Source organism: Nanorana parkeri, unplaced genomic scaffold (genome assembly GCF_000935625.1).
Source record: "Nanorana parkeri isolate BGI_ZX_2015 unplaced genomic scaffold, ASM93562v1 scaffold15, whole genome shotgun sequence".
NCBI classification, from domain to species: domain Eukaryota; kingdom Metazoa; phylum Chordata; class Amphibia; order Anura; family Dicroglossidae; genus Nanorana; species Nanorana parkeri.
In genome coordinates, this window is record NW_017306283.1 from 503,509 (window position 1) to 528,027 (window position 24,519).

At 42.3% G+C, this 24,519-nt stretch overlaps 1 protein-coding gene across 1 annotated transcript in view; it reads right to left on the minus strand.

Moving 5' to 3' along the window:
• TES (testin LIM domain protein) overlaps nucleotides 1–4,144 on the minus strand; it is a 38,452-nt gene extending 34,308 nt beyond the window's left edge. The window contains exon 1 of the mRNA XM_018558541.1: nucleotides 4,111–4,144. Within this exon, the coding sequence (XP_018414043.1) occupies nucleotides 4,111–4,137 (27 nt within the window). The 5' untranslated portion in view covers nucleotides 4,138–4,144. The remainder of the gene's footprint in view (nucleotides 1–4,110) is intronic.
• Between the last annotated feature and the right edge of the window lie 20,375 nt (nucleotides 4,145–24,519).

Below are 24,519 nucleotides of genomic sequence, written 5' to 3' on the forward strand. Positions count from 1 at the left end.
ATCTAGCAGTGTAAACAATGGTAAGCTACAGTAATATGCCAAAACCTTCAAAAAGAGTAACATGGCTTGGACACAACATTGTTAAAAGAGAACTATGAGGTGAGTGATTTACACTCATCCTCATAGTTAGAGCCGATGTCTGAAATTGAAACTATAGATTGGGAAGTGAGGGCAAACATACCATCGCTCGCTCACTTCCCGATCATCTACCTGCAGAGAGCGGTGACTGTCAGTCACGGTACCCCACATAGATTGCGCGCCCCCCCCACTCTCCGATCCTCCAGCGCTGACTGGAGGAACGGATGGGGAGGGGGCGGGCACAGCTGGCTCTGCCTCTAGATAGGCAGAGCCCGCTGTCAATCAGCCAGCTGGGTGGATCTCAACAGTATTGTCGGAATCTGTCCTGGCTGTGGCGTTCTCAGTATATAGCGAGCAACAGCTCGCTATATACGGAGCTTTGGCTCATGGGAGGACGTTAGTATATGTCCTCCCGTGACCCTAAAGAGAACTATGGGATAAAAAGGTTACCCCATAGTTCTCTTTTAAAGATAATGTCACTTTTCCCTTTCTGAATAAAGTAGCAATGTCTGGTGCCCTAACCCCCATCTACCCAGCAAGATATACTTACCAAATGCACTGCCACCATGTTAAACACAGGTGTTGGAGCTAAACTTCTAGACAGATCACAACCTTCCAGATGACATCACCACCCCCTCCATGTGACAAAAGGCATGGCAAATTTCCGCCCAGGCCAGAGCACTCTCACATGCAAGAGGTCACATATTCCCACATATGCAGAAGCACTGCTCTGTTGCAGGGAACACAGATCTGTAAGTATACATTGCGAGGGGTGGGCTAGTAGACACGGTCACTATGCTTTGAATAGGCAGTGTTTCAGTGTCTTTAAAAACCTGATTCATCAGAAAATGAATACTAGAAATTTAAACCTGAGACCACCCCCCCTCCTCTGGTAACATGGCACCCTTCTGGTGGCATGCTATCACCTTTAGTTGAAGGTGGAGACTGAGGGATTCATGTCAGCGCCTGACTTCTTATATGTCTTGGATACACCAACATTATGATCTTTCTGCTACAATTCCTGACACTGTTCCTGTCCTTCTAGGACTTCTTCAGGTTCCATCCTCTACCGTTACTTCACCCATAACAAGAAATATTGAAAACCCAACAGGGAAAGTAGGACCCCCTTGGAATGGCCACAGCACCTATGGCAGAACCTGAATCTTAGGCACAGAGGTCTCACAAATAGAGTGCATGAAAGGTGTAAGAAACTAGCTGGGTTATTTTTCTCTCACAACCTCATCAGAAACTGGACTATCCATTTTGGATGGACTGACCTTTTTACGGAAAATGAAGTAAGCTGCTGTACCTTACCTCTAGAAAGGTGCAGTTGCCGGGTCAGTCCATGACAGGTAAAACACTGTTCTTAGTTACTGACAGTATTCTTGAGCAAATGGGAAAACATGCACAGTGAAGAATTACATCTCTGACACACACTCAGAAGGAAATAGTATTTTAAGATGTTATACTATACTTTAAAGGAGAACTATGGGGTTAAGGCTTTTCCCCATAGTTCTCCTTAGGGTAAACTAGCGTCCTCCCGTCACCCTAGGCTCAGTATACCGCGAGCTGCAGCTCGCGGTATACTGAGACGCCGCAGCTGAAGCGGATCCCGACAATTATGACGGGATCCGCCCAGCTGCGTGACTGACAGCTGGCTCTACCTATCTAGAGGCAGAGCCAGCTGTACCCGCCCCCTCCCCCGTCTGTTCCGCCAGTCAGCGCTGGCAGATCGGAGCAGGGAGGGTGGAATCCAGCCCCTCCCCTGTCACGGCACAGAGCCGTGACAGGATCGAGAGGTGAGCGAACGCCGGTATGTGTTCGCTCACCTCCCGATCTACTGAGCTGAACTGTGACAGTCTGATTGTCACAGGTCGGCTAGAACTATGAGGTGAGTGAGAAGCACTCACCTCATAGTACTCCTTTAAGTGCATGTAGAAGTATATTAGAGCACTTGAGATGCTCTACTTTAGTGGAGACTATAAGCAACTGAATACGCTGATGGTCAAAGTTTAGGGAACAAATTACACTATCAGTTGGTAATCACAGTCACTTAAACAGTGATTAACTTTCGTGCTCCCGTTCTCTAAAGACGCTAAAGGGTGTGTAAACCTAAAATCTGGTGTTCATTATATTCGGCATCATGACCCACTGTATACAGTTTTCCTAAGCATTTGTTTTTAATATTTTGCAAAGTTTCTTACTTGCAGATCCTATCAGTAACAGCACTTCCTGTTGCAGGCTGACAATGCTCCATGCCCCACAATGAATGCAGTGTTGTCAGCCTGTCATGTGTATTTCTTCAACTGTTTGTTGGGGTGACTATCAGATATACCAGATAAGAAAACTCAACAACCACTTGAAGAGACTAGCAGACTGACAATGCTGGTGCACAGCCTCAAACAGGAAGTGCTGTTACTAGCCAGCTCTCCAATAACTTTGCAACAGATTCACAAAAAACGTTTAGCTCAAAGGAAACTATTTACAGTGAAGCATGATGCCAAACACACCGAAAAAGTTACATACACTTTAAAAACATGACCTAGTGGAAAAGTATAGAGAAAGATCACTTTTGTGCGTTTAGCTTGTTTTAATGTATTACATAGTTAGCCAAAGAGAATCACTGTGTAGTAAATGATGGCCAGCATCTGACACTTCCAGGAGTTTCGGATGCCTGCAGGGCTAACCTATAATGAGGCAGCCTGAGGCGGTTGCCTCAAGCGGCATCTCATTGGGGGGTGGCTGGTGCAAGGGAGGCAATAACAGCATTCCAGGTTGCTAATAGCAGGGAAAGGTCTGGATGCTCCTTACCTCTGGGTCCAGTGGCACTGTCTGGCTTTCCGCCCAGCTCGCTGTCACCGGTTGCCTGGAGCTGAGCGGGAAGCTCTGGCTGGCATCTCACTGACAGCACCACTGCCCATAATACTTAGGCTCCATTCACACTGAGTGATTTATCGCGCGGTAATTCCCGCGATATCGCGGCTATTTACCGCGCGATATCGCTCTCTAATGCATGGCAATGGGGCAAAGGGTCCTGCTGTCGCGGGTCGTGCGTCGCTACAGCAGGACCCTTCTTGAAGCGGATTTTGCAGCGATTCAATGCAAGCATTTGCGCGATATCGCGCAAAATGCAAATCGTGCGACAAACGCGCGATTTGCAAATCGCCAAGTGTGAATGGGGCCATAGAGCCGGCGTGGGACACCGTAGCTGTCCCACACTGGTTCTTAAAACCGAGAGCTGGCTGATCATGTTACCACTGATCAGTCAGCTCTCTCTCTCTCTGCTCCCAGTGGAGATCAGTGGCTGTCATTCCATGGATCTTCACAGCTGGCTCTCAGCCACACACAGAGAGGCAGAATCAGCTGTCAGGCAACTGTGGTGATTCCCTACAATATTGTCAGGATCCTTCCTAAGGTGGCTCTACACTGTGTGGTTTTTCATTCAACCCACAGGCTTCTGGAACAGGAAATAAAAGGAAAGCTCCCCAACTAGACACAGAATGCAGATTAATAAATAAATACACCAACAGGGGTTTGTTTAACCCTTCTGTACTCAATTCTAAACTTAGAAAAAAGCTATACAAGCCCACTTTTCACTATAAGTTTTGTTTTCCTTTTTTACATTTTAAGAAAAACATTTTCAAGCGACAGAGTCACTTTAAAGAGTATAAAAGCTTGGTACATAAGACCAGTGACAGAAACAATATTCACAATCTTTTTTAAGCAAAACAGTTTTATTTATTTTTTAATATCTCTCTTGCTCTCTCTTTTTTTTTTTTTAAAGCAGACAGCAAATAGTAATAGAGCTACATAGATGTTTCTGTTATGGAAGAAAAAAAAAAGGATGACCAAAGAGACAATAAAAGCTAGATTGGACCTGTAAATGAGTGACATTCCATAGTAAAGCAGGAAGTGAGTCTCACTTTTAGATGACATGACACATAGGAAGGGTGTAACCATGCAGTCAATGTCTAGTGAGGGTCACAGATCAGATTCCGGTCACATAGGAAGCACAGCAGAAGTTGAGCTCACCTTTTTGACTTTATTTTCCAGCTCCATGTGTTGTGGACGTGGGTTATGAGTGGGTGCTGAGTGTGTACCGGCCGCTCTCCCCGCAGCTGTCAGCTCTCATACACTTCTGCTTCCTTGAACTTAAACGTCCGCTGTCCTGCGGCTCAGCGCTGATAGCGAACAAAAGAAAGATGTTAACCAATCAGAGCCCGCCCCTCACTGATCTGCAGCCAATCGGGTTGCGGTGAAGGTCCCGCCCATGAGACAAGTCTGCAGTGGAGGTGTTGTGAGTGTGCATAAGTGCCCCGCCTGCGGTGCATATAGGTAATAGCCGAGGGAGTTCTTTTGCTCTCCTTCACTGTCCGCTTTCCGATGGCCCCGAGTTATACTTTTTGTTAAATACTAATGCTGTGGGTGTGTCCTGCTTAGTCAGCATGTACACAGGCTGTATACACAAGGCTGGCCGGGGTGCAGTCTTCTCATAGGCAGTATGGGGAACTACAGGCATGGCCAGGAGCTAATTCCTGATCGGTCAAAACACAGCCACAAGTATTATATGCAGTCCCAGCTGCATTAGAACTACAGGTCCCAGCAGATTAAATGATATGCTTTCACCACAGGCTGAGAGACTAAGATCACTTAGTACAAAACATCAGATATTTATTTTTTGACATGCTATCTTTATGAAATGGTAACTTTGTTCTGCTGAACTGTTTAAATGCTGGGAGGAGTATATTATTGTGAAAGAGGAATTAGATCAGAATAGGTCTGGCATATGTTAGCTGCTACTAGAGATAAACGAATGTGCCCGGAATCGATTTGCAGGGGGGTTAGCGGAATACTGAATAAAATCTGACAATTCTATTGATAATCAATTCTGCCCATTTTTAAGTCTAATAGGCAAGGGGTTGTTAAAAAAAAAGGGAACAAGGAGCTTGGCAGTGACATGTACCAATGCAAAAAAAGAAAAATAAATGCAGGGAGAGGGTCATTTTATTGCAACTTTGAGGGTGACTTTGGAAAAACAATTCTTCAAATGACATGCTTGGGAGATGTATTTGTACTTGTACTGAGTATGGTACTTTGTATCGGTGCATCCTTAGCTTAGACACAGCAGGACCCCAATCTGATTTCAACTTAAAAGCAGGTTTATTAGGTAGTTTTGGCTGCAACACCTGATTTTCTTATCCAGCAGTGAGAGGCCTGAATTGCACGGTGGACGAAGCAGCCACAACAGATCTACAAGCTATAGAAAAGTTTACTAAAAAAAAAAGAAGCATAAGCTCTCAGCTTTGAAGAAATTGGCCAGTGGCACAACATTTAAATTAGGAATGCACTGATACCGTTTTTTCGGTATTGAGTATGAGTACCTATACTTTTTTCAGTACTCGCCGATAACGAGTAACGGTGCTGTGTGCACAGATTATCAGGAAGTAGGGCGGCGGATCATAACCCATCGCCTGGCTTCCTGATTGCCTGTGAAGCCGGGGGTTTTAGCGAAAGAACACCGGCTTCACTTGCCAAGGCTGATTGGTCAGGAAGCCAGGCTGCTTACCAACAAGTGGATGGCTTCCTAGCCAATCAGGAAGCCAGGCGACACGTCATGACCCGCATCTCGACTTCTTGATTGGCTAGGAAGCCGGCTTCACTTGTCCCTAGGCAGCCTGGCTTCTGAGGCGGGTCATTATATGCCACCTGGCTTGGTTGGGAAGCCAGGCTGCCTAACAAGAAGTGAAGCTGGTATCCCAGCCAATCAGGAAGCGGGCGGTGGGTCATAACCCACCGCCCGGCTTCCTGATTGGAAAGGAAGCCAGCTCCATGCTCCCTCAGCACTTGCGGTCAGAGGGAAATCTCCCTTTGACCAGAAGTTCACCCAAATATTCGTTATCGACCCTGATACCAATACTAGTATCAGTATCGGTGCTTCCCTAATTTTAATAGTACAGTTTGTGAGCTTCTTTTTGCGCAGTACCACACTGTATTGTCTGAAAGTGATATTAAAGTCAAAAGGATTTTCAAGCTATTTGAAAGGCTGATTAAATCACTTACAATGGATGCCAATCCTTGTGTGTGCTAGTAAGCTGTGTTTATCTCCACAACCACTCAGACACAGCAGGGCAAGAAACTCTCCTCCTCCCTCCTCGTTCCGTCTCCAAGATAGTAGATGTACAGCTGCTGGAGACTACTCTGGCCCTGGTGATCTTGTAGTGGACAGGAAGTTAAGGGAAGCTGAGTGGAGACAGTTGAAGTCAGCTGTTTGGAAAAATTATGTCTGTAAGTGCTTGGACAAAAATGTAAAGAAATACTTTGCTGGGCAATGATCTCGATTCATTACTTAAAAAAAAAGATTGACTGTTAAATACTACTTTAAAATGTTATATAATGTCAGAAAGTGCACACAAACACTTCAAATCTACAACCTCCCATTCGCTGAAGCTTGTCTCTTCCATATATTCCCAATTATTTCCAAGCAATTTATAATAGATACACAAGCCCGGGGTACACCTGCATTGATTTTCCTCCAGGGAGAGATGCATGACTTCTAGTTGCATGGTCTCCTCATATTCCAGAGGTGATGGAGTGGGAGACATTACTGGGGTGGGTGTAGGTAGAGGGGCAAAGTATTCTGTTGTTCTTTCATGCAGTGATCCACTCCTAGGGCTAAACTCATGGCTTCTTCCTTAGCCTGAGGAGCGGGTTGATGCACAAAAGAGTCTTTGATAGAGTCAGAGAGCCCCACTCTAAACTGGCTGTGTAGAGTAGGATTGTGCCAACCCAAGTCAGGTGCCCACATACGAAATTTCAAGCAGCAGTGCTTGTCCCGTAAATTCGACTCAGTAGTGTGAGCCTGATGTAGATCATCATGTAGTAGACTGAGGGCCTGGAAAGAGGTATCCATGTTGGACAAGGCTTGATCAGATGGGGACAAGCTGAAGGCCCAAGTCCGGAAATTGCCTACAAATGGGAGCTTTGGTCCCCAGGCAAATTAATCTTAGGTTCAGGAGGCTTGCCGCTTTAGTTGATACTTGTCCCTTGCATAAAAGCATAGACACCTGTATTTATCGGGTGAGCTTGCAGAGTTAGTCAGCAAACAATTGTGCCCGGTTCAGATCCTTTCTTGCGTTTTGTGCTTGGGATAATGTAATGCTTGCCCCTGTACATGTAGTCAGAGGGTATACCAGGCTAGTGTAGCTTCAACTATAGCAGCCCTCATAGGCCTACTGGTACTTAGTTGCCCCCAGGACTTAATACATCAGGCTATATTATCTGGCCAAGTAACACAAGAGGATGAGCAAAGGCAGTCTAAAAGTGCCCACACACCTTACGACCATCGCAAGACTTTTGTCTTGCGATGGTCGTAAACTTATTAAAAGCTCGTACGATCTGCCCATCTTGGACAGGCAGATCGTACTTGTGATCATCAAAGGCCGCCCCCGCGGGGGGGCGGGCTTCCGATGACCGCAATGCTGAATGGGCAGTGTGCGCGTGCGCACACCGGCCCGTTCCGCAGTTGTCGAACGAGCAGGCTAGAAACCAGCCGAGAATCGTGCAATTCTCGTCGGGTTTTCTAGCATGCTGGTTCGACAAAAGACGTGCGACCGTACAGTAAAAACGGTCGCACGCCTTCCATACACCTTGCGATTATCGTACGATCGCGGGATTTCCCCGCGATTATCGTGCGATAATCGCAAGGTGTATGGGCACCTTTAGAATACCTGTGGTTCAGGAGATACAGCTGTCCACAGATGATGGGGACAGGTGCCTCAACTGGAAAGTAATTAGAGGGATGTGGCAAGAGGTTAGTCTTAGCAGAGACATAGTCAGTAAACAGGCAAGAGTCCAGGCATCAGACAGAGATGTGGTCAAAAAACAGGCCAAGTTCGATACATAGGCAGATCAGATAAAGGCAATAGCTGGTGAGACCTGTGGGAAAACCCCCCCCAAAAAAATCAAAAGCCTCTCTTACAGGGCCAGGGAGGTTTAACTCAGATGTCAGCAGACACAGGACCAATGGAAATCAAGAACGGAGCAAATGCTGTAGGCATTGCTAGGCAGCAGGACGGACATGGGTGCTTTGCCAAGCAATAGGTTGCCAATGCCGCCGAGACCATTGGGGAGCCAGGTGAAATAGTAGCACAGCCTCTAGGCAGCAGAGATGTGCTGGGAGGTGAGCCAATCAGTGTTGGACAGACCAGTGTTGCACACAGTGGATACGCTCTTGGAAGCTTGCTGAAGGTAAATCTTTCCCATTTAAGAAATATATCAATAGTAATGGTATACTGTGCAACAAGTTAGTGCACCCTTGGCCTCAGAAGCTGGTGTAGCACCCCCTTACCCCTGTTCAAACTGTTGAGCAGCTTTAGGCAGCACTAATACCTTTACAATTGACCAACTAGATTATCTACAATATCCACTGGCAGCAGCTTGTACTCAGATCTCAAGCAGTGAAGCTCCTTCCCCTGGTGCTCCAGCTAGGCTCTAGCTTCTCTTCTCCCCTGGATGTATCCTCCAGCAAGGCAGTGTATTCTTTCCAGGCTCCGTACTCAGACCCCTCTTTAGGCAGCATCCTCCCCAGGCATAAGGCCTGGGAGGTAAACACCACTAACAAAGCCTCCTCTCCTGGCTGTAGCCCAGGAAGCAAGAGCCCTTCTGCAAGGTCACCTGCAATATTTATATCTTTCCTTAGCATGCACCACTGGTAAAACAAAAACTCCTAGTGGTTGGCTAGTGAGACATAAATATTCATACCTTAGAACTATTGCATCTTCTGCTATATTGCCAGGAACATTGCTCAACAGCAGGCAGAAGCAAACAATAATATGAGCTTAGCGATTATCATCAGTCTACAGCACATTGTTTCAGAAGATCCGTTCTTTGCCTATATGTTCAAAGGCAAACTATAGTCTTGCTCTAATGTTCTTTCTGGATAGAAAAGGCTTTTTTTCTGGCACCTCTCGTGCAGGTAAAATTGGTACAGTCTCTTTTTGATTGTAGATACATGCACTTTGACATCAATTGTTTACAGAGTTACCTTCGATTAAATGTAGAAGTTCTTAGATTTATTTTAGCATGAGGTAATAAGCAATTGGGTGAATTTGCTTGGCCCGTCAGTCCTGAACAAAGTAGGATTCATTTCAAATTTATTACATTTTTAGTTTATTTTCCTTACAGTGGAATTCATAATTTCAAATAATTTGGTGACCTTTTAATCACATGCCAGACACATAGGCATTCACAATTATTTTTTTCTGAGGGCCTTATAGAGCTCTTTTAATATTGGCATGATGACACCACACAAGTCACAGCGAAGAGAACACCAGACCCTAGACATCTGAAAGTTAAATTAGACAGGTTTCACCTACATACTCCCTAAGGATGTTTTAATCAATGGCACCTCATCTGGAACAACCTAATTCTAATGGAATGGATATAAAGTGGTGGTAAATGTGGTGTTTATGATCCTGTAGACTATAGACTATGATCCTGTAGAGTGTGAAATCGTAAAAAACTACCATACCCAAAAATTGCCTGTAGGTGATGCTTTAAAAGCTTTTACTCCTCATCAATATAGTGTTAACAGTGATTTATGGCCCTAGAATTATTGCTCCCATTCTGATACTTGACTGTAAATATGTAACATGTGCGGCGCAATCGATTTTGCATGTAAGCAAAATCGAATGCGCATACAAGTGTTGTATGTGGGGGCGGGGGACTTTACTAAACTCTTTCTGTGTTTTTGAATTTTTTTATGTGACTTTTTAAACTTATTTTTACATTTACAATTATTACTATTACATAGGGGGATAACAAGCCCCTATGTTATAGCACAGATACAGGGACAGTTCCTCTTTATGGAGACTTCGGGGTCTATTAGACCCATAATGTCACCTATGGACAACCAAAGAAGCTGATGAAGCATGCATCTGCTTCACCAGCTTCTTCTCTCCCTACAGCAGCTGGGGAACTGACACACTGAAACCGGAAGTGATGTAATTCACATTACTTCCGCTTTCAGTGATCAGAGGGGAGATCAGCTACTAGAATTGAACAGACCTGCCGTGCTGGTCCCTGGGCCCACCTGCGGGATAGTGGAGCTCAGAATAGCCTGCAGTGGAGGGAGGGGGCTTACACTCCCACGCACCATAATCAGGTGGCTCTATAGCTGCCCAAACGTTGTATGTAACAGCCATCGCTGGCATTAACAAATGTTTAGAGTGTCCTGCTTTTGCACACATTAAGAAGTGCACACGAGCAGGGGAAAAAATTGCCATGCATGTACAGTGACCCGTATTGAAGAAGGAGCCATTCTTCCATTTATATAAAACAAACGAACAACAAACAAAGCGGTTAAAGCTTCTGAATATAAAGACATTTGGAAAGTTTGCAGGATTAGAGAAATAACCCAAACATGTTAAATAAGGTATTTTGGAATTCACACTTGCGCTCAAATGTTTGCATACCCCTTGAGAGTTGGTAATATATGTACCATTTGTTAAGAAAACATGAGTGAGCAGGCAAAACACATTTCTTTTATTTCTTATGGGATTCATATTCAACTTTAGGTCATAACATAATGAAACAATCATAAAACAAAACATGGCAACAAATTAAAAAATGAAATGACTTCTGTTCAAAAGTCTGCATACCCTTGGTTCTTAATACTGTGTATTGCCCCTTTTAGCATCAATGACAGCATGCAGTCTTTTGTAATAGTTGTCTATGAGGCCTCGAATTCTTGGAGGTGGTATAGCTGCCCATTCGTTTTGGCAAAATGTCTCTAGGTCATGCAAAATCTTTGGTTGTCTTGCATGAACCGCATGTTTGAGATCTCCCTGTGGCCTTGTGCTTAGGGTCATTGTCGTGCTGGAAAGTCCAAGAGCGTCCCATGCGCAGCTTTCATGCAAATTGTCTGCCAGTATTTTCTGATAACATGCTGCATTCATCTTGCTATCAGTTTTCACAAGATTCACCATGCCTTTAGAGTTCACACCCCCAAAAACATCAGTGAGCCACAACCATGCTTCACACTGGGGATGGTATTCTTGTCGCCATAGGCCTTGTTGACCCCTCTCCAAACATAGCGGTTATGGTTGTGACCATAAAGCTCTATTTTGGTCTTGTCAGTCCAAATTACAGTGTGCCAGAAGCAGTGAGGCGTGTCAAGTAGACTTGTGCGCCGTCAAAAAATGTGTTTCGTTTCGGAATATCTGTTATTTCGTATTTCGTAATTCGTGTCCGAAACTCAATTTGGATTCGTACGAAAATACGAATTTTCGTTAGTTTCGGCACATTTTCGTAACTTTACAAACATTCGTTATGATGAAGTTAAAAAGCAAAAATACCTTTGTTAATATTGGAGTAAATGTGGTAGTGGTTTTTTTTTATCCGATTTATTCCGGATAAAAAAAAAACTACCATTAACTCCAATATATTAACAAAGGTATTTTGCTTTTTAACTTCAATATAACGAATGTTCGTAACGGAACGAAATTCCGTTAATGGAATTTCGTATTTCCTGCCTGTATTCATTGTAATGCAACTCTCAGCAGCAGAAGAGAAAACATCTGATTGGTCTACCAAACTAAATACGAATTCCGTTAACGGATTCCGGATCTGAATTTCGGATATAAAAAAAAAACTACAATCAACTCCAATATATTAACAAAGGGATTTTGCTTTTTAACTTCAATATAACGAATGTTCGTAACGGAACGAAATTCCGTTAATGGAATTTCGTATTTCCTGCCTGTATTCATTGTAATGCAACTCTCAGCAGCAGAAGAGAAAACATCTGATTGGTCTACCAAACTAAATACGAATTCCGTTAACGGATTCCGGATCTGAATTTCGGATATAAAAAAAAAACTACCATCAACTCCAACATATTAACAAAGGTATTTTGCTTTTTAACTTCAATATAACGAATGTTCGTAACGGAACGAAATTCCGTTAATGGAATTTCGTATTTCCTGCCTGTATTCATTGTAATGCAACTCTCAGCAGCAGAAGAGAAAACATCTGATTGGTCTACCAAACTAAATACGAATTCCGTTAACGGATTCCGGATCTGAATTTCGGATATAAAAAAAAAACTACCATCAACTCCAACATATTAACAAAGGTATTTTGCTTTTTAACTTCAATGTAACGTGTGTTCGTAATGGAACGAAATTCCGTTAACGGAATTTCGTATTACCTGCCTGTATTGTAATGCAACTCTCAGCAGCAGAAGAGAAAACCTCTGATTGGTCAACCAAACGAAATACGAATTCCGTTAACGGATTCCGGATCCGAATTTCGTATTTCGGATTTAAAAAAAACTACCATCAACTCCCATATATTAACAAAGGTATTTTGCTTTTTAACTTCAATATAACGAATGTTCGTAACGGAATTTCGTATTTCCTGCGTGTATTATAATGCAACCCTCAGCAGTAGCGGATCTGTATTTCGGATTTAAAAAAAAATCTTGTCATGTTGTTCAACCTCATTTACAGGGGTAATATTAGTTCCCGTTTCAAAGAAATTCGGATCCGAAATTCGTTAACGGAATTTCGTATTTCGGATATAATTCGGAAACTGCAATTCGGATTTCGGATGCTTCCGAATTTACGAATTTCAGGAAAATTCGTACGAATTTCGAACAAAACGAATCGCACATGTCTAGTGTCAAGGTGTTATTGTAACTGGACTTTTTGTGTCATTGGCGCAGTAAAGGTTTCTTTCTGGCAACTTGACCATGCAGCTTCTTTTTATTTAGGTATCGTCGTATTGTGCTCCTTGAAACAACCATACTGTCTTTTTCCAGAGCAGGCTGTAGTTCTCCTGAGGTTACCTGTGGGTTTTTCTTTGTATCTCGAACAATCCTTCTGGCAGTTGTGACTGGGATCTTTTTTGCTCTACCTGACCTTGCCTTGGTATGAATGGATCCCCAAATTTTCCATTTCTTAATCAGTGATTGAACAGTACTGGCTGGCATTTTCAAGGCTTTGGATATCTTTTTATATCCTTTTCCATCTTTATAAAGTTCCATTACCTTGTTACACAGGCTCAGTATCCAGCCTGCTCAGTGCTAACAAACTGGTTTACTATTTGTACACAGACACTAATTGCAATTTAAAAAGCCACAGATGTGGAAAATTATTCCTTGGATTGACACTTTAACCTGTGTCTTAACCTTGTGTGTCTGTAACAAGGCCAACCATTCCAGGGCCATTTGGGTGATTTCTGTTATCATTTTAAATTAAAAAGGAGCCAAACAACTCTGTGATAATAAATGGCTTCATATGATCACTATACATAAATAAAAGAAAGTTTTTTGGCATGATCAGTCTTAATTTCAATATCATTGCCAAAATCTCACGATTTCTGCCAGCGTATACAATCTTTTGAGCACAACTGTATATCTGAGTTTCTGTGTTTTTATTGAGAAAACATATACCGTATTTTGCGGTCCATAAGACGCACCGGACCATAGGACGCAGGGAGGTCCGGCGCGCCTTATGGAGCAATCGACAGACTGTAGCTTCTAACACAGCTTCTATGACAGAAGCTGTGACAGAAGCTGCAGTTAGTGACCGCTGAGACAGGTGGCGCTGTGATTACAGCGCCACGGTCTCAGTGATCACACAGAGCAGACAAAGAAAGTCCGTTCTTCGTCTGCTCTATGGTGATCTCCATCGTCGCCGCTGCTCGGTTTTAATACGAGTGATCTCATTAGATCACTCGTATTAAACGAGCAGTGGCTCCTACTGCTGAATACGATCGCCGCCGCCGCTGCTCGGCTTTAATACGAGTGATTTTATTAGATCACTCGTATTAAACGAGCAGTGGCTCCTACTACTCGCCCGGCGCCCGAAACTGCATGTCTCGGGCGTCGGGATTCGCTCCACAAGACGCAGGCACATTTTCCCCCTCCTTTTGGGGGGAAAAAAGTGCGTCTTATGGAGCGAAAAATACGGTAATTTTTTTTAACAAAGTAGTTTAGTATCTAGAGCGATAGTAACTTTATTGATTTAATGCCTTGAAAAAGGAATCCTTAAGGTGCCCATACACCTGACGATTATCTACGATAATCGCGGGTGATCCCGCGATCGTACGATAATCGGCAGGTGTATGGCCAGCGTGCGACCTCTTCTACTGTAAGGTTACAAGACTTTCGTCTCCCAAGCACGCTGGAAAACCTACCGAAAATCGGACGATTTTCGGCGGGTTGGTAGCGTGCTCGGAAGACGAATGCTGCACGGTCCGGTGTGCGCAAGCGCACACTGCCCACTCAGCACTGCAATCATCGGAAGCCCTCCCCTCAGCAGGGAGGGCTTCCGATGATTGCAAGTACGATCTTCCTGTCCAAGATGGGCAGATCGTATGACATTTTAATCACCTTACAACCATCGCACAACGAAAGTCGTGCAATGGTTGTAAGGTGTATGGGCAGCTTTATCATGTGGAGTTATACACAGTACAGTGTATGTAGTTCCTGAAAATTAGGATCAGGTGCTGTATGAGGCCATGCACTGAAAGCTTTACAGATAACTCCTAACCTGATATGTCTGTGAAGGTTCTCAACCTAATGTGTGCAGGCATATAAATATGAAAAAAATAAAGCGGTTTGGTAGCACTTTAATGATGGCAGGGTGACAAAGGGGCTTGGTTTTCCCTTGTAGTAATATAAGTTTAAATTGGATGCAGCTTTTCAAGCTTCTATAACTATGTAATCTCTAACAATGACACTTAAATCTTTTTTGGCAGAATAAAATAAACAAAATATTTTGCCTGGAATTTGAATGTTTGCATTACTAATTTATACTACTGTGAACACTTTATTCAAGTCTAAATGTTTAAGTGACTACCAAACAAATGAGTCTCAGTTTACTACTTCTTTATTTTCAGATTATATTTCTAGACAGTTAGACAATAACATAAGTGAACATAGAACATGTCTGCTTCAGTAAATGATTCTTTTGTTATGTAAAAATTACAAATATGTCACTAGTTAAAGCATAATGTTTTTTTAATGGGATCATCAGGCCTATGATGTAAAAATTCAGCACTGTAGTAGACATTTCAGGATTTTGTATATTGCAATTAATTTTTTTTTCTATAACAAGAGTAAATAAACAACATTTTTCCAAACAGAGGCCAAGCATTATGGGGGGAATTTATCAAAACTGGAGCAGACAAAATCTAGAGCAGTTGCCTATGGCAACCGATCAGCTTCTCTCTTCAGTTTGTTCAGTTAAGATTTGAAAATGAAAGAGATAAGCTGATTAGTTGCCATGCTCAGCTGCTCCAGATTTTGATAAATTCCCTTCTATGTATGTACCCTTCTCACTCTTGCACCGTGCATTTTTGGGATTTTCTGCAGGGAAAAATCAATAAAATCAGATTTAACAAAAATCAACATTAGAGTGTATTCATTTCACATAAAGACACATACATATTGTACATATACAGTATTTAAGCAAATTTAGTAGGCCACATTTTGAACTGGAAAGACAACATGCCAGCTTTTAATCAAAAAATCAATAGCAGAGTGTATTTATTTCACAGAGAAAAGTCAGCAAAATATTGTACTGGTTCCGTACACAGTATTTTAGCACTACATTTTGAAATCAACAAGCGTATTCTTTCACTGACTCCATGCATGGTATGTAAGCACTTTTTTAGGCCACAGTTTAGCAGGGAGAGACCCCTGACTGTGCATCTGACTGACTGTAAATATAGCTATTTTCAACAGCAGTACTGCGAAGTGGTAGTATAGCAGGAACTCTCCATGAAAACACTCTGAGGGGAATTTATCAAGACTGGAGCAGTTGCCTATGGCAACCAATCAGCTTCTCTGTTTAGTTTGTGCAGTTGAGATTTGAAAATGAAAGAGAGATGCTGACTGGTTTCCTTGCACAACTGCTCCAGATTTTGTCTGCTCCAGTTTTGATAAATTCTCCTCTCTGTGATCTGTCCATATAGATTCAATGTCTCCTCCACACACACTGACAAAAGGCTGTGGGGAACCCTGACTTCTATAGGAACTGGACTGGAACATGAGAAAATCCCCATAGTTGGCTCTTCTAAGCCACCCAAACAAATTTTAGAGATTAGGAAGTGCATTATTTGTAAATGGTTGTTATAGACAAGGACAACTGCATTCATTTGATCATTTTCTTGATTCGCCCTGAGCAGGAATCAGGATTATGTAACATACAGTGGGCAGGGATCAGAAGTATGTATGAAATCAGCCGTACCAGCCTGAAGTGAATAGCCGAACAGTGTTCGGCTCACTTCACTTCTGATCGGTCATTCACTCGGCTGCCCTTGGCAGCTTTGTGAATAGACCCCACTAAGTGTGCAGGTCAGGAGTATATTATGTACCTAGTGCAGGGTTCAAATGCATGTAATGTAAAGTATGCAGGGTACAAAAGTACATGGAGCAGCACCAGCCATACCTTACTTTTCTGGCCAGTCAATGCTTCTGGTTGCATGGTTGGCTGTCACTGACCATTTAAGGGGCAGCAGGGCTGAGGAGGTGGAGCATGAGAGACTTTCACACACGCCCTGTTTAAGGCAATCCTCCTCACATCAATATAGAAGTGTGGCTGACTCGAAGCAAGGTCAGACAGTCACAGTAGTAGAGGACATGAAGGCAGTCACCTTGAGCATAACATGTGAGCCATATGCTCTGTCTCACATGTGCTAGTGATGTCCATGCCACTGACACCACCATCAGCAGTGTGCCCTACCATGGGAGGGCAGTGAAACTGCTTGATTTAGTCTAGCACCCAATTTATTAAAATGTGAGGTAAAATTAAGTGAAATAAAATAATGTGTTCTCTTCAACCATCCATTTATGTGCAGGGAAATAATAAAAAATAGGAACTGTAGGATTGTATGGATGAAATAAATACAGGTTAATTTCAACTTACTTCACACTTTGGTAAATCCAACTCAAAGACATCACATATTTTCTTTGTGGGTCAAGCCTAAAAACATAACATAATGAAAATTATTTTATTTTTTTTACAGGTAGGTCAATATTGCCTATGAATATTTTGTGGGTTGAACTTTAGGATCATTTTCATGTGTTTTACTGTATTTACTTCTTTTGTTGTGTAAAAAAAATGTTGTTTATAGAGCTCAATAGCCCAAGTTGAAAGGTACAGGCACAAGCTCACACAATGAAAGAAGTCCCTAAGTAATGACCTCCTTTAGTGACCATGTGCCATAAAGAAATGAATCATGTATGTATGGTATCAATTAAATTTCTGTGTAAGCAAGTGAATATACATAACATCTAAACAATGTAGATTACATTGAAGAAATTATATATATCTTCAAAAAGCAAACCCCAACTGTGATCCAACACCAGTAAATACAGTCAGAGGGTTCTTAGATCGCAATCTATTTTTTATGTGTCCATCAGTGTTCAATCATCTATGTATAGTATAAATTAAATCACTGTGTAAGTAAGTGAACATACATAACATCTAAACAATTTAGATTGCATTATAGAAATTATATATATATCTTCAAAAAGCAAACCCCAACGGTGATCCAACACCAGTAAATACAGTCAGTGGCTTCTTAGATTGCTATGTATTTTTTATGCGTCTTTCAGTGTTCAATCCCAAAAATAATACGGTGCTCTCCTCTAACAGTATACTTAAAGGACAGATGCTCACCACAGGAATTGACCCCTATGACATAGAAGATCAAAGATCACATATTTTGTCAATAATCAAAGGGTCAATCCCCGCTATCTCCTACAGGTTCTACTCCTCTAGGTGTCTCAGTGTATTTTCTCATAAACAATCAAAAGACCTCCTCATAGTGTAAACTGTATTTTTAGGAAAAATATATAAAACAAGCATAATAACTCACATTGGAGAGTGCTAATCCTAGCAATGGAAAAATGCACTTCCACATATCAGCCCAAGTGTGTCCACTCCAATCTGCACTGATCTCTTGAGAAAGTCTAAAAAGATAGTTAAAAAAAAGCACAAGTGGACTAAAATGAACATGTACTCTAGCCTATTCTCAGAAAATGCAGAAGAACTTTATTTCCTCACTACCTGTGACCTACCTTTTCCTGTTACAAGAGAGATGGACATGAAGTAGAAGTACATGACCGATTACATGTATTATTTAACAATATCACATATACTTACACACAGGAAATAATGACAACCACACAGAAACCAGATCTTATTATGTTGTTTTCACTAAACTGCTTAAAGTAGTAATAAACTTTTAATCTGTTTTCAGTGATGAATCCAGATCAAACAAATATACATTGCCCTACAAAGTATTCCCTTACATTTTTGCCCAAACATTTACAGGAGTCATGATTCCAAACAGCTGGTTCCAACTCTCTCAGCTCAGCTTCACTGAACTTCCTGTCCAGTACAAGATGACAAAGGAAAGCACAGCCTCCATCAGCCATCCATCTACTAGCTTGGAGAAGAGAGAATGAAAGAGGGAGGAAGGAGGAGAGGGGAACAGGGGACACACACACACAGCTTACTAGCATACACACAAGATGGCTCCATAGGACTCTGCAAGGGTCAAGGAGCTATCCTAAAAAATGATATCTGGCTCTGTGCTCAGGGGACCAGCTAATTCTTCAGGAAACTAACACTTTTAAACATCAAGGAGCAGCATCAGTGATTTCATCAGCTTTTGAAATAGCTTAAAAACATTAAGACTTTAATATTGATAAATAATGGTTGCTAGAGATGTAGCTTATAGCTTGATATTGCTTGTTTGACTGCTTTTACAACTACTCACCCTTAACTAACCCCTGAGTGGTTTATGCTTTGAATATTACTTTGAAAACTTCTTCATAAATAGCGTTTGTTTTCTGCTCTGCTTTCGTGACCACTTTTACCGTTTAGAATTTACACTACTAACTGTAATGTTATTTTTTAAGATTTGTCTGAAACATCATAATATAAATAAAGATGTCTGGTTTACTTCAGAATGGATTAACATGTAAACGTGTTTAGTAAAATGAATTCGGTCCTTAAATATATTGCATTGGCCTTTAGTTCTGTTGATCAGGCATTCGGTAAAAGCAAGCGTGAAGATGAAAGGCGAATGAATCATTAAAGTTCAGTAACTGAGTCTGTTTATGAGAGCACATTTTGCAGCACTGATTATGATTATAGATAAAGTGTATATGGCAATATAAATTTTGGCTGTATCTTACCTTAATAGCAACAATATTATAAACAAATTAAATCATCCAAAAGTGGTGGACATAACAAAAGGAGAGATAAAGTCGATTTATGCTTGTTGTAAAAGTGCAATCATAACTCCAAATATGCTTTTTACACATATATATATATACTGTATAGAAAGAGAGAGAGAGAGTTTAAGGCATGTTTACTCAGTTTATTGAAATATATGCATATATTAATATGCTGCAGCTTATTAGTTCAGCTTACAGAATGCACAAAGCATGCACTTAGCTGTAAACATCTGATGGACTTGTTCTTCCAGAAATGTTTATTTATGACCTTTTCAGACCAAAAATATTACAGTATGCAGTGTAAGTTAGAAAAGAAAGCAACATCATTGACTTATGCATGAACATGTAGAGGCACGGACTCTACAACAATGGAGTGAGTGATTGTCCCTCCTCTAAATAATTTAGCTGACTCAGCTGTATATGTGTAACTTGAGCTCCTTCTGTTCATGTAAACCAGCAATCTGAAAGTTTGGATTTCCAAGTGTTTGGGAGAATAAATGAATAAAAGGATGGGAGGAGAGAGATAGTAATTTTGCACCACCCTTTCTAAATATGTGCATTTAAAGTAAACCTGGGTGTTACCCATGCAGGGCAAAGCAATAGGTTTACTTTGAAGCTGAACTCTAAGCAAAAATAAAAGACACAAATTAATCCGGCTTTGCATTTAGTAATACATCATTAAATTCAAGCAGTGTAAATAATGTAAAAAACACAGGTTCTAGCACACACCTGCATGTTCCAATCCTTTATTAAATATCAGATGAACAGTTTACATTATAAACCTTCTAATGCGTTTCAGCTACACATGACCTTAGTCATAGCTGCTATGGCTAAGGCTGTGTGTGGCTGAAACACGTAAGCGGGTTTATGATGTTAAATGTTCATCTGATGTTTAATAAAGGATGAGAAAATGAAGCTGTGTGCTGGAACCTGTGTTATATTCGCCATTTACTGAGAAGGACAGAGCCTTTCCTGAGCACCAGCAATTTCCAGTTCATGCACAATATCAGGCAACAGGTTGAGTGGGTTTCCAATGCTGTTTCATGGAGTGTAAGTGTATCTGAATTTGACTTGGTATTAGCCTCTTTCAGTCCATGTACAGCAAAGACTTAGGGGTCTATTCACTAAGCTGCCATAGGCAGCCGAGTAACTAACCGACCCGAAGCGAAGTGAGCCGAACGCTGTTCGGCTATTCACTTGAGGCTGGTACGGCTGATTCCAGCCGTATATCGGCTAAAATCAGCCGTACATCGGGTGGCTTCGGCTTGGCCTAACTTGCTCAGCATGTTCGGCCGACCCGAAGTGCAAAAGCAGTTCGGTACCTCTTTGGTACCGAGCAGAATAGAAAAACAGTTAAAAAAGTAGTAAAAAATAAAATAGAAAACGATTGCCCAACTGTTTTCTATTGGCCGGGCGGTTCTGCTGCCGTCAGAATTGTAAAAAAAAAATCACCATAGGAATGTATAGTTAGATTCCTATTGGCTATTTTACTTTGCAATAGCCAATAGCAAACTAGCTGTTGCATCCGCCCTCTGCTGCTGTCAATCACTAGAGGGGACCTGATGGAGAACTGCAGGTCTCCTCTGCTGATTGACAGCAGCAGTGGGCGGGTGCAATAGCTAGTTTGCTATTGGCTTTTGCAAATTGAAATAGCCAATAGGAATCTAGCTATGCATTCCTTTGGTGATTTTTTTTTTTTTATTCTGACGGCAGCCAACGGCTCCAGTGTCAGAAGAAATAAAAGAAAAAAAGAAACAGAGCAGGGAAAAGGTTTACTCTGCTTGATCCAGCAGAGTAAAACTTTCCCAGAGAAAATGTTTCTCTCCCGGGCGGCCGGGAGCCGCTATCTAATAGTGGGAGATTCCCGGAGCGCCCGGGAGAGTTGGGCTGTCTGGAGATCAGTGTCCCTGGTTACTTGGTAACCAGGGACGCTGATCTGTCTGTGCAAGTGGCCGGAGCCAGCCGTGAGATGAAGGCTGGCTGCGCCCAGCAGTCAGTAGCAGGCTGTCGGCCAGCCAATGGCCGGCCGGTCGGCCAGCTTCGGCTTTCACCTCGGCTCAGCCGAGCCGAAGCATATGCCTTTGGCTTGACTGAGCCGCTCGGCCGACTTCGGGAGGTGTAGGGCTATAGTGAATAGTCGGTACAGCAGCCCTTCGGTTCTACTGAACCGAAGGGGTCCTGAAGCCGAAGCTAGTCGAAGGATCAGCCGAAGCTACGGCTAGATCCTTCGGCAGCTTAGTGACTAGACCCCTTAGATAAAAAGCTCAGACTGGGAGAGTTAGAATGAGCAAAGGAACCAATCATTGTGCACAAATGCTTATGTTCTAACTAAGGGCATGCTGATAGGAGGAGAGAGAAGAATGACAAAGAGAAGAGAAAAGAAAAGAGTTAATTAGTCTGCTGCTTTTCCTTGCACTATCTAATCACAAGCTGGGGAGGGACAAGACCTGTAAGTGTTAATAAACAACGTCAGTGAAAAATCAGGCATTCTGCACTGCCAGAAAGGGCTGTGCTACATGGCAGCGCTGTGTAAATAGCAGGACTGGATGGACATAAATGCAAATCCTTTGGTAAGTAAAACAGGTCCTATATTATTATTCCATCTGTATAGTCAGCTGTTTGCCTGGAGTTCAACTTTAACACTCACAAACTGCTGGCTGCAGAAAGGTTGGTATAAAATATTATGTGCAATATTTCATGTTTACTTGATTGAAGAAAACAAACATTTATTTTTACATTTTAATACAAACCTTTATTACATAATACATAAAGAAATTATATGGAAAACCCCTATTTGTTCACTTTAAAAAGTAATTTTCAAAAGTCAGATGATGTAGCAAGTTAAGGAACGAATCATGTGATTTCTAAACAGCTTCTGCTACACCGGGCAAAAACCCCATATTACCAATAAGAAGTGCAGGAGATTATTATGATTTCCCAAACACAGGTAATGAAACCTAATCATAAAAAGGAAACAGATTCTTAAGGAAATGAAACTGTGGTATCACGGTTCAATAAACATGCATAGTGAGTCTGATACACATAGAACATGACAATGGTTTCCAGTCTTTGCCATGTCAGGGACAATTTAGCAATTTTTTTGCAAATTAAAGATTAGCGTTCTTATTGTGAAGCTGCAAGAAAATGTACTGCTATTATGGTGAATGCATTTATATATTTTGGTAAGAAAAAAAGCCAATAGGCTCTTGGCTTCATTTGTTCCCTTATATTTAAAAACAGATTACCTCTTATTACCTACATGCTAATCTACATGGAACTTATTCACATGACCACAGAGGGCCATACATGCATTTGTTTATGTGCCTGTTTATGTGCCTGGGAGTTACAAGAGTTCCATGTTGCCGCCTACAGCAGCCCATAAAAATTAGTGACAGAAAAACACACATATCAGCTGTAAGGCTCTTGTTTGAATTACTTGAAAAATGATGCCTGTATCTATCTGATGTGCAGAGAATAGTGCATTTCACTCCAATCCAGATTGGAGACATAAGCTTATATACAGTATATATACAGGTAGCCCTCGATTTGCGCCGGTTCCATTTGCGCCGATTCAAAATAGCGCCCTTTATGTCTGGTCACGTGACTGCTATTAAAACAACTGCGCCACCTAGTATATAGTTAAGGATATGCAGGGGAACGTTATACAGTGCAACTGCAGGGGGCTGTAATACAACAGCAGAGTACTGTGCATAGTCTCTGGCAGCTAAATCGGGTAACAGGTGGAGAATTGTGGCTCAGGAAGGGGCTCAAAGAACTGTGGGCACCTACAAAGAGACACTTGGTGGTGCACACATGGAGATACGCTGGTGGGACAGGGATACACATGGCGAGGTACACAGGCAGATAGAGACATGCTGGATGTACAGGGGGTACACTTGGAGCTACAGAAGAGCAAAGGGATACACTTGGTCATACACAGGAGCACAAGGGCACACTTGGAGATATGGAGCAGCATAGGGTTAAACTTGGAGATATGGAGCAACACAGGGTTAAACTTGGAGACATGGAGGAGCACAGAGTTAAACTTGGAGATATGGACGAGCACAGGGTTAAACTTGGAGATATGGAGGAGCACAGGAGGTAAACTTGGAGACATGGAGGCACACAGAAGTTAATTTGGAGATATGGAGGCACATAGAGCCGTGCTAGGGGCACAGGGGTACCCTTGAGTCATTCATAACATTCATTTTAAAAGCTATTAATGTAGAGGGTTATTCACTAAGCTGCTGAAGGCAGCCAAGTGAATAACCGAGCCGAAATGAACAGAGCTGAGCGACGTTCAGCTATTCACTTCAGATCAGTACGGCTGATTTCAGCTGTACAGCTGCTAAAATCAGCCGTACATCGGCTGCCTTCAGCCGCCTTCGGTTAGCCGAACATGCTCTGCCCCTACCCATTCACTAAAAGGTTAAATAAAAGTTAAATAAAACGACCAGATGTAAGTAGATGGAGAGACCCTCCGCACTCCTCACAGCAGTCCCGACCAGATAAGAAAAAAGTGGTGCTCGCAGTGATGAATTACCACGACACAAGAAAGTCAGGAAATCACCAGCACTCAGTAGTAAAGATAAATATGTCCCTTTTATTGGACAGAAAGCATCACAGACATCCAAATAAACCGACGTTTCGGGGCAGCGCAGGGTCCCTTCCTCAAGGCAGAAAGATGTGACTAAACATCTTTCTGATAAAAAGACAGGACTTTCATCAAAAATCCTTTAATTGAAATAAAAACACAACAAAGGATTTTTGACAAGTCCTTTATTAAAAGAAAACCCCCAAAATTGATCCAAAACAAATTGGCGGAGCCAGCCAGGTCACGAGGACGTTGGGCTGTCATTGAAGGACAACAATTGGGAGGAGCCAGCCGTGAGATCATGGCTGGCTCTGCCCAGATGTCATTTGCGTGGAGAACAGTCGGCTTTGGCCGACCTTTCTCCATGCTTCGGCTGTGACTACGGTTCAGGCAAGCCAAAGCATATGCGTTCGGCTCGACTAAGCCGCTCGGCTGCCTTCAGCTGCTGTATGGGCTATTGTAAATAGCCCATACAGCAACCCATCGGTTCAACTTAATCGAAGGGCTCCGGCTGCATCCTTCGGCTCTTTAGTAAATAACCCTCATAGTGTATTATGTCACTTATGTCATTTTTGAGAGAGGCCAGGAA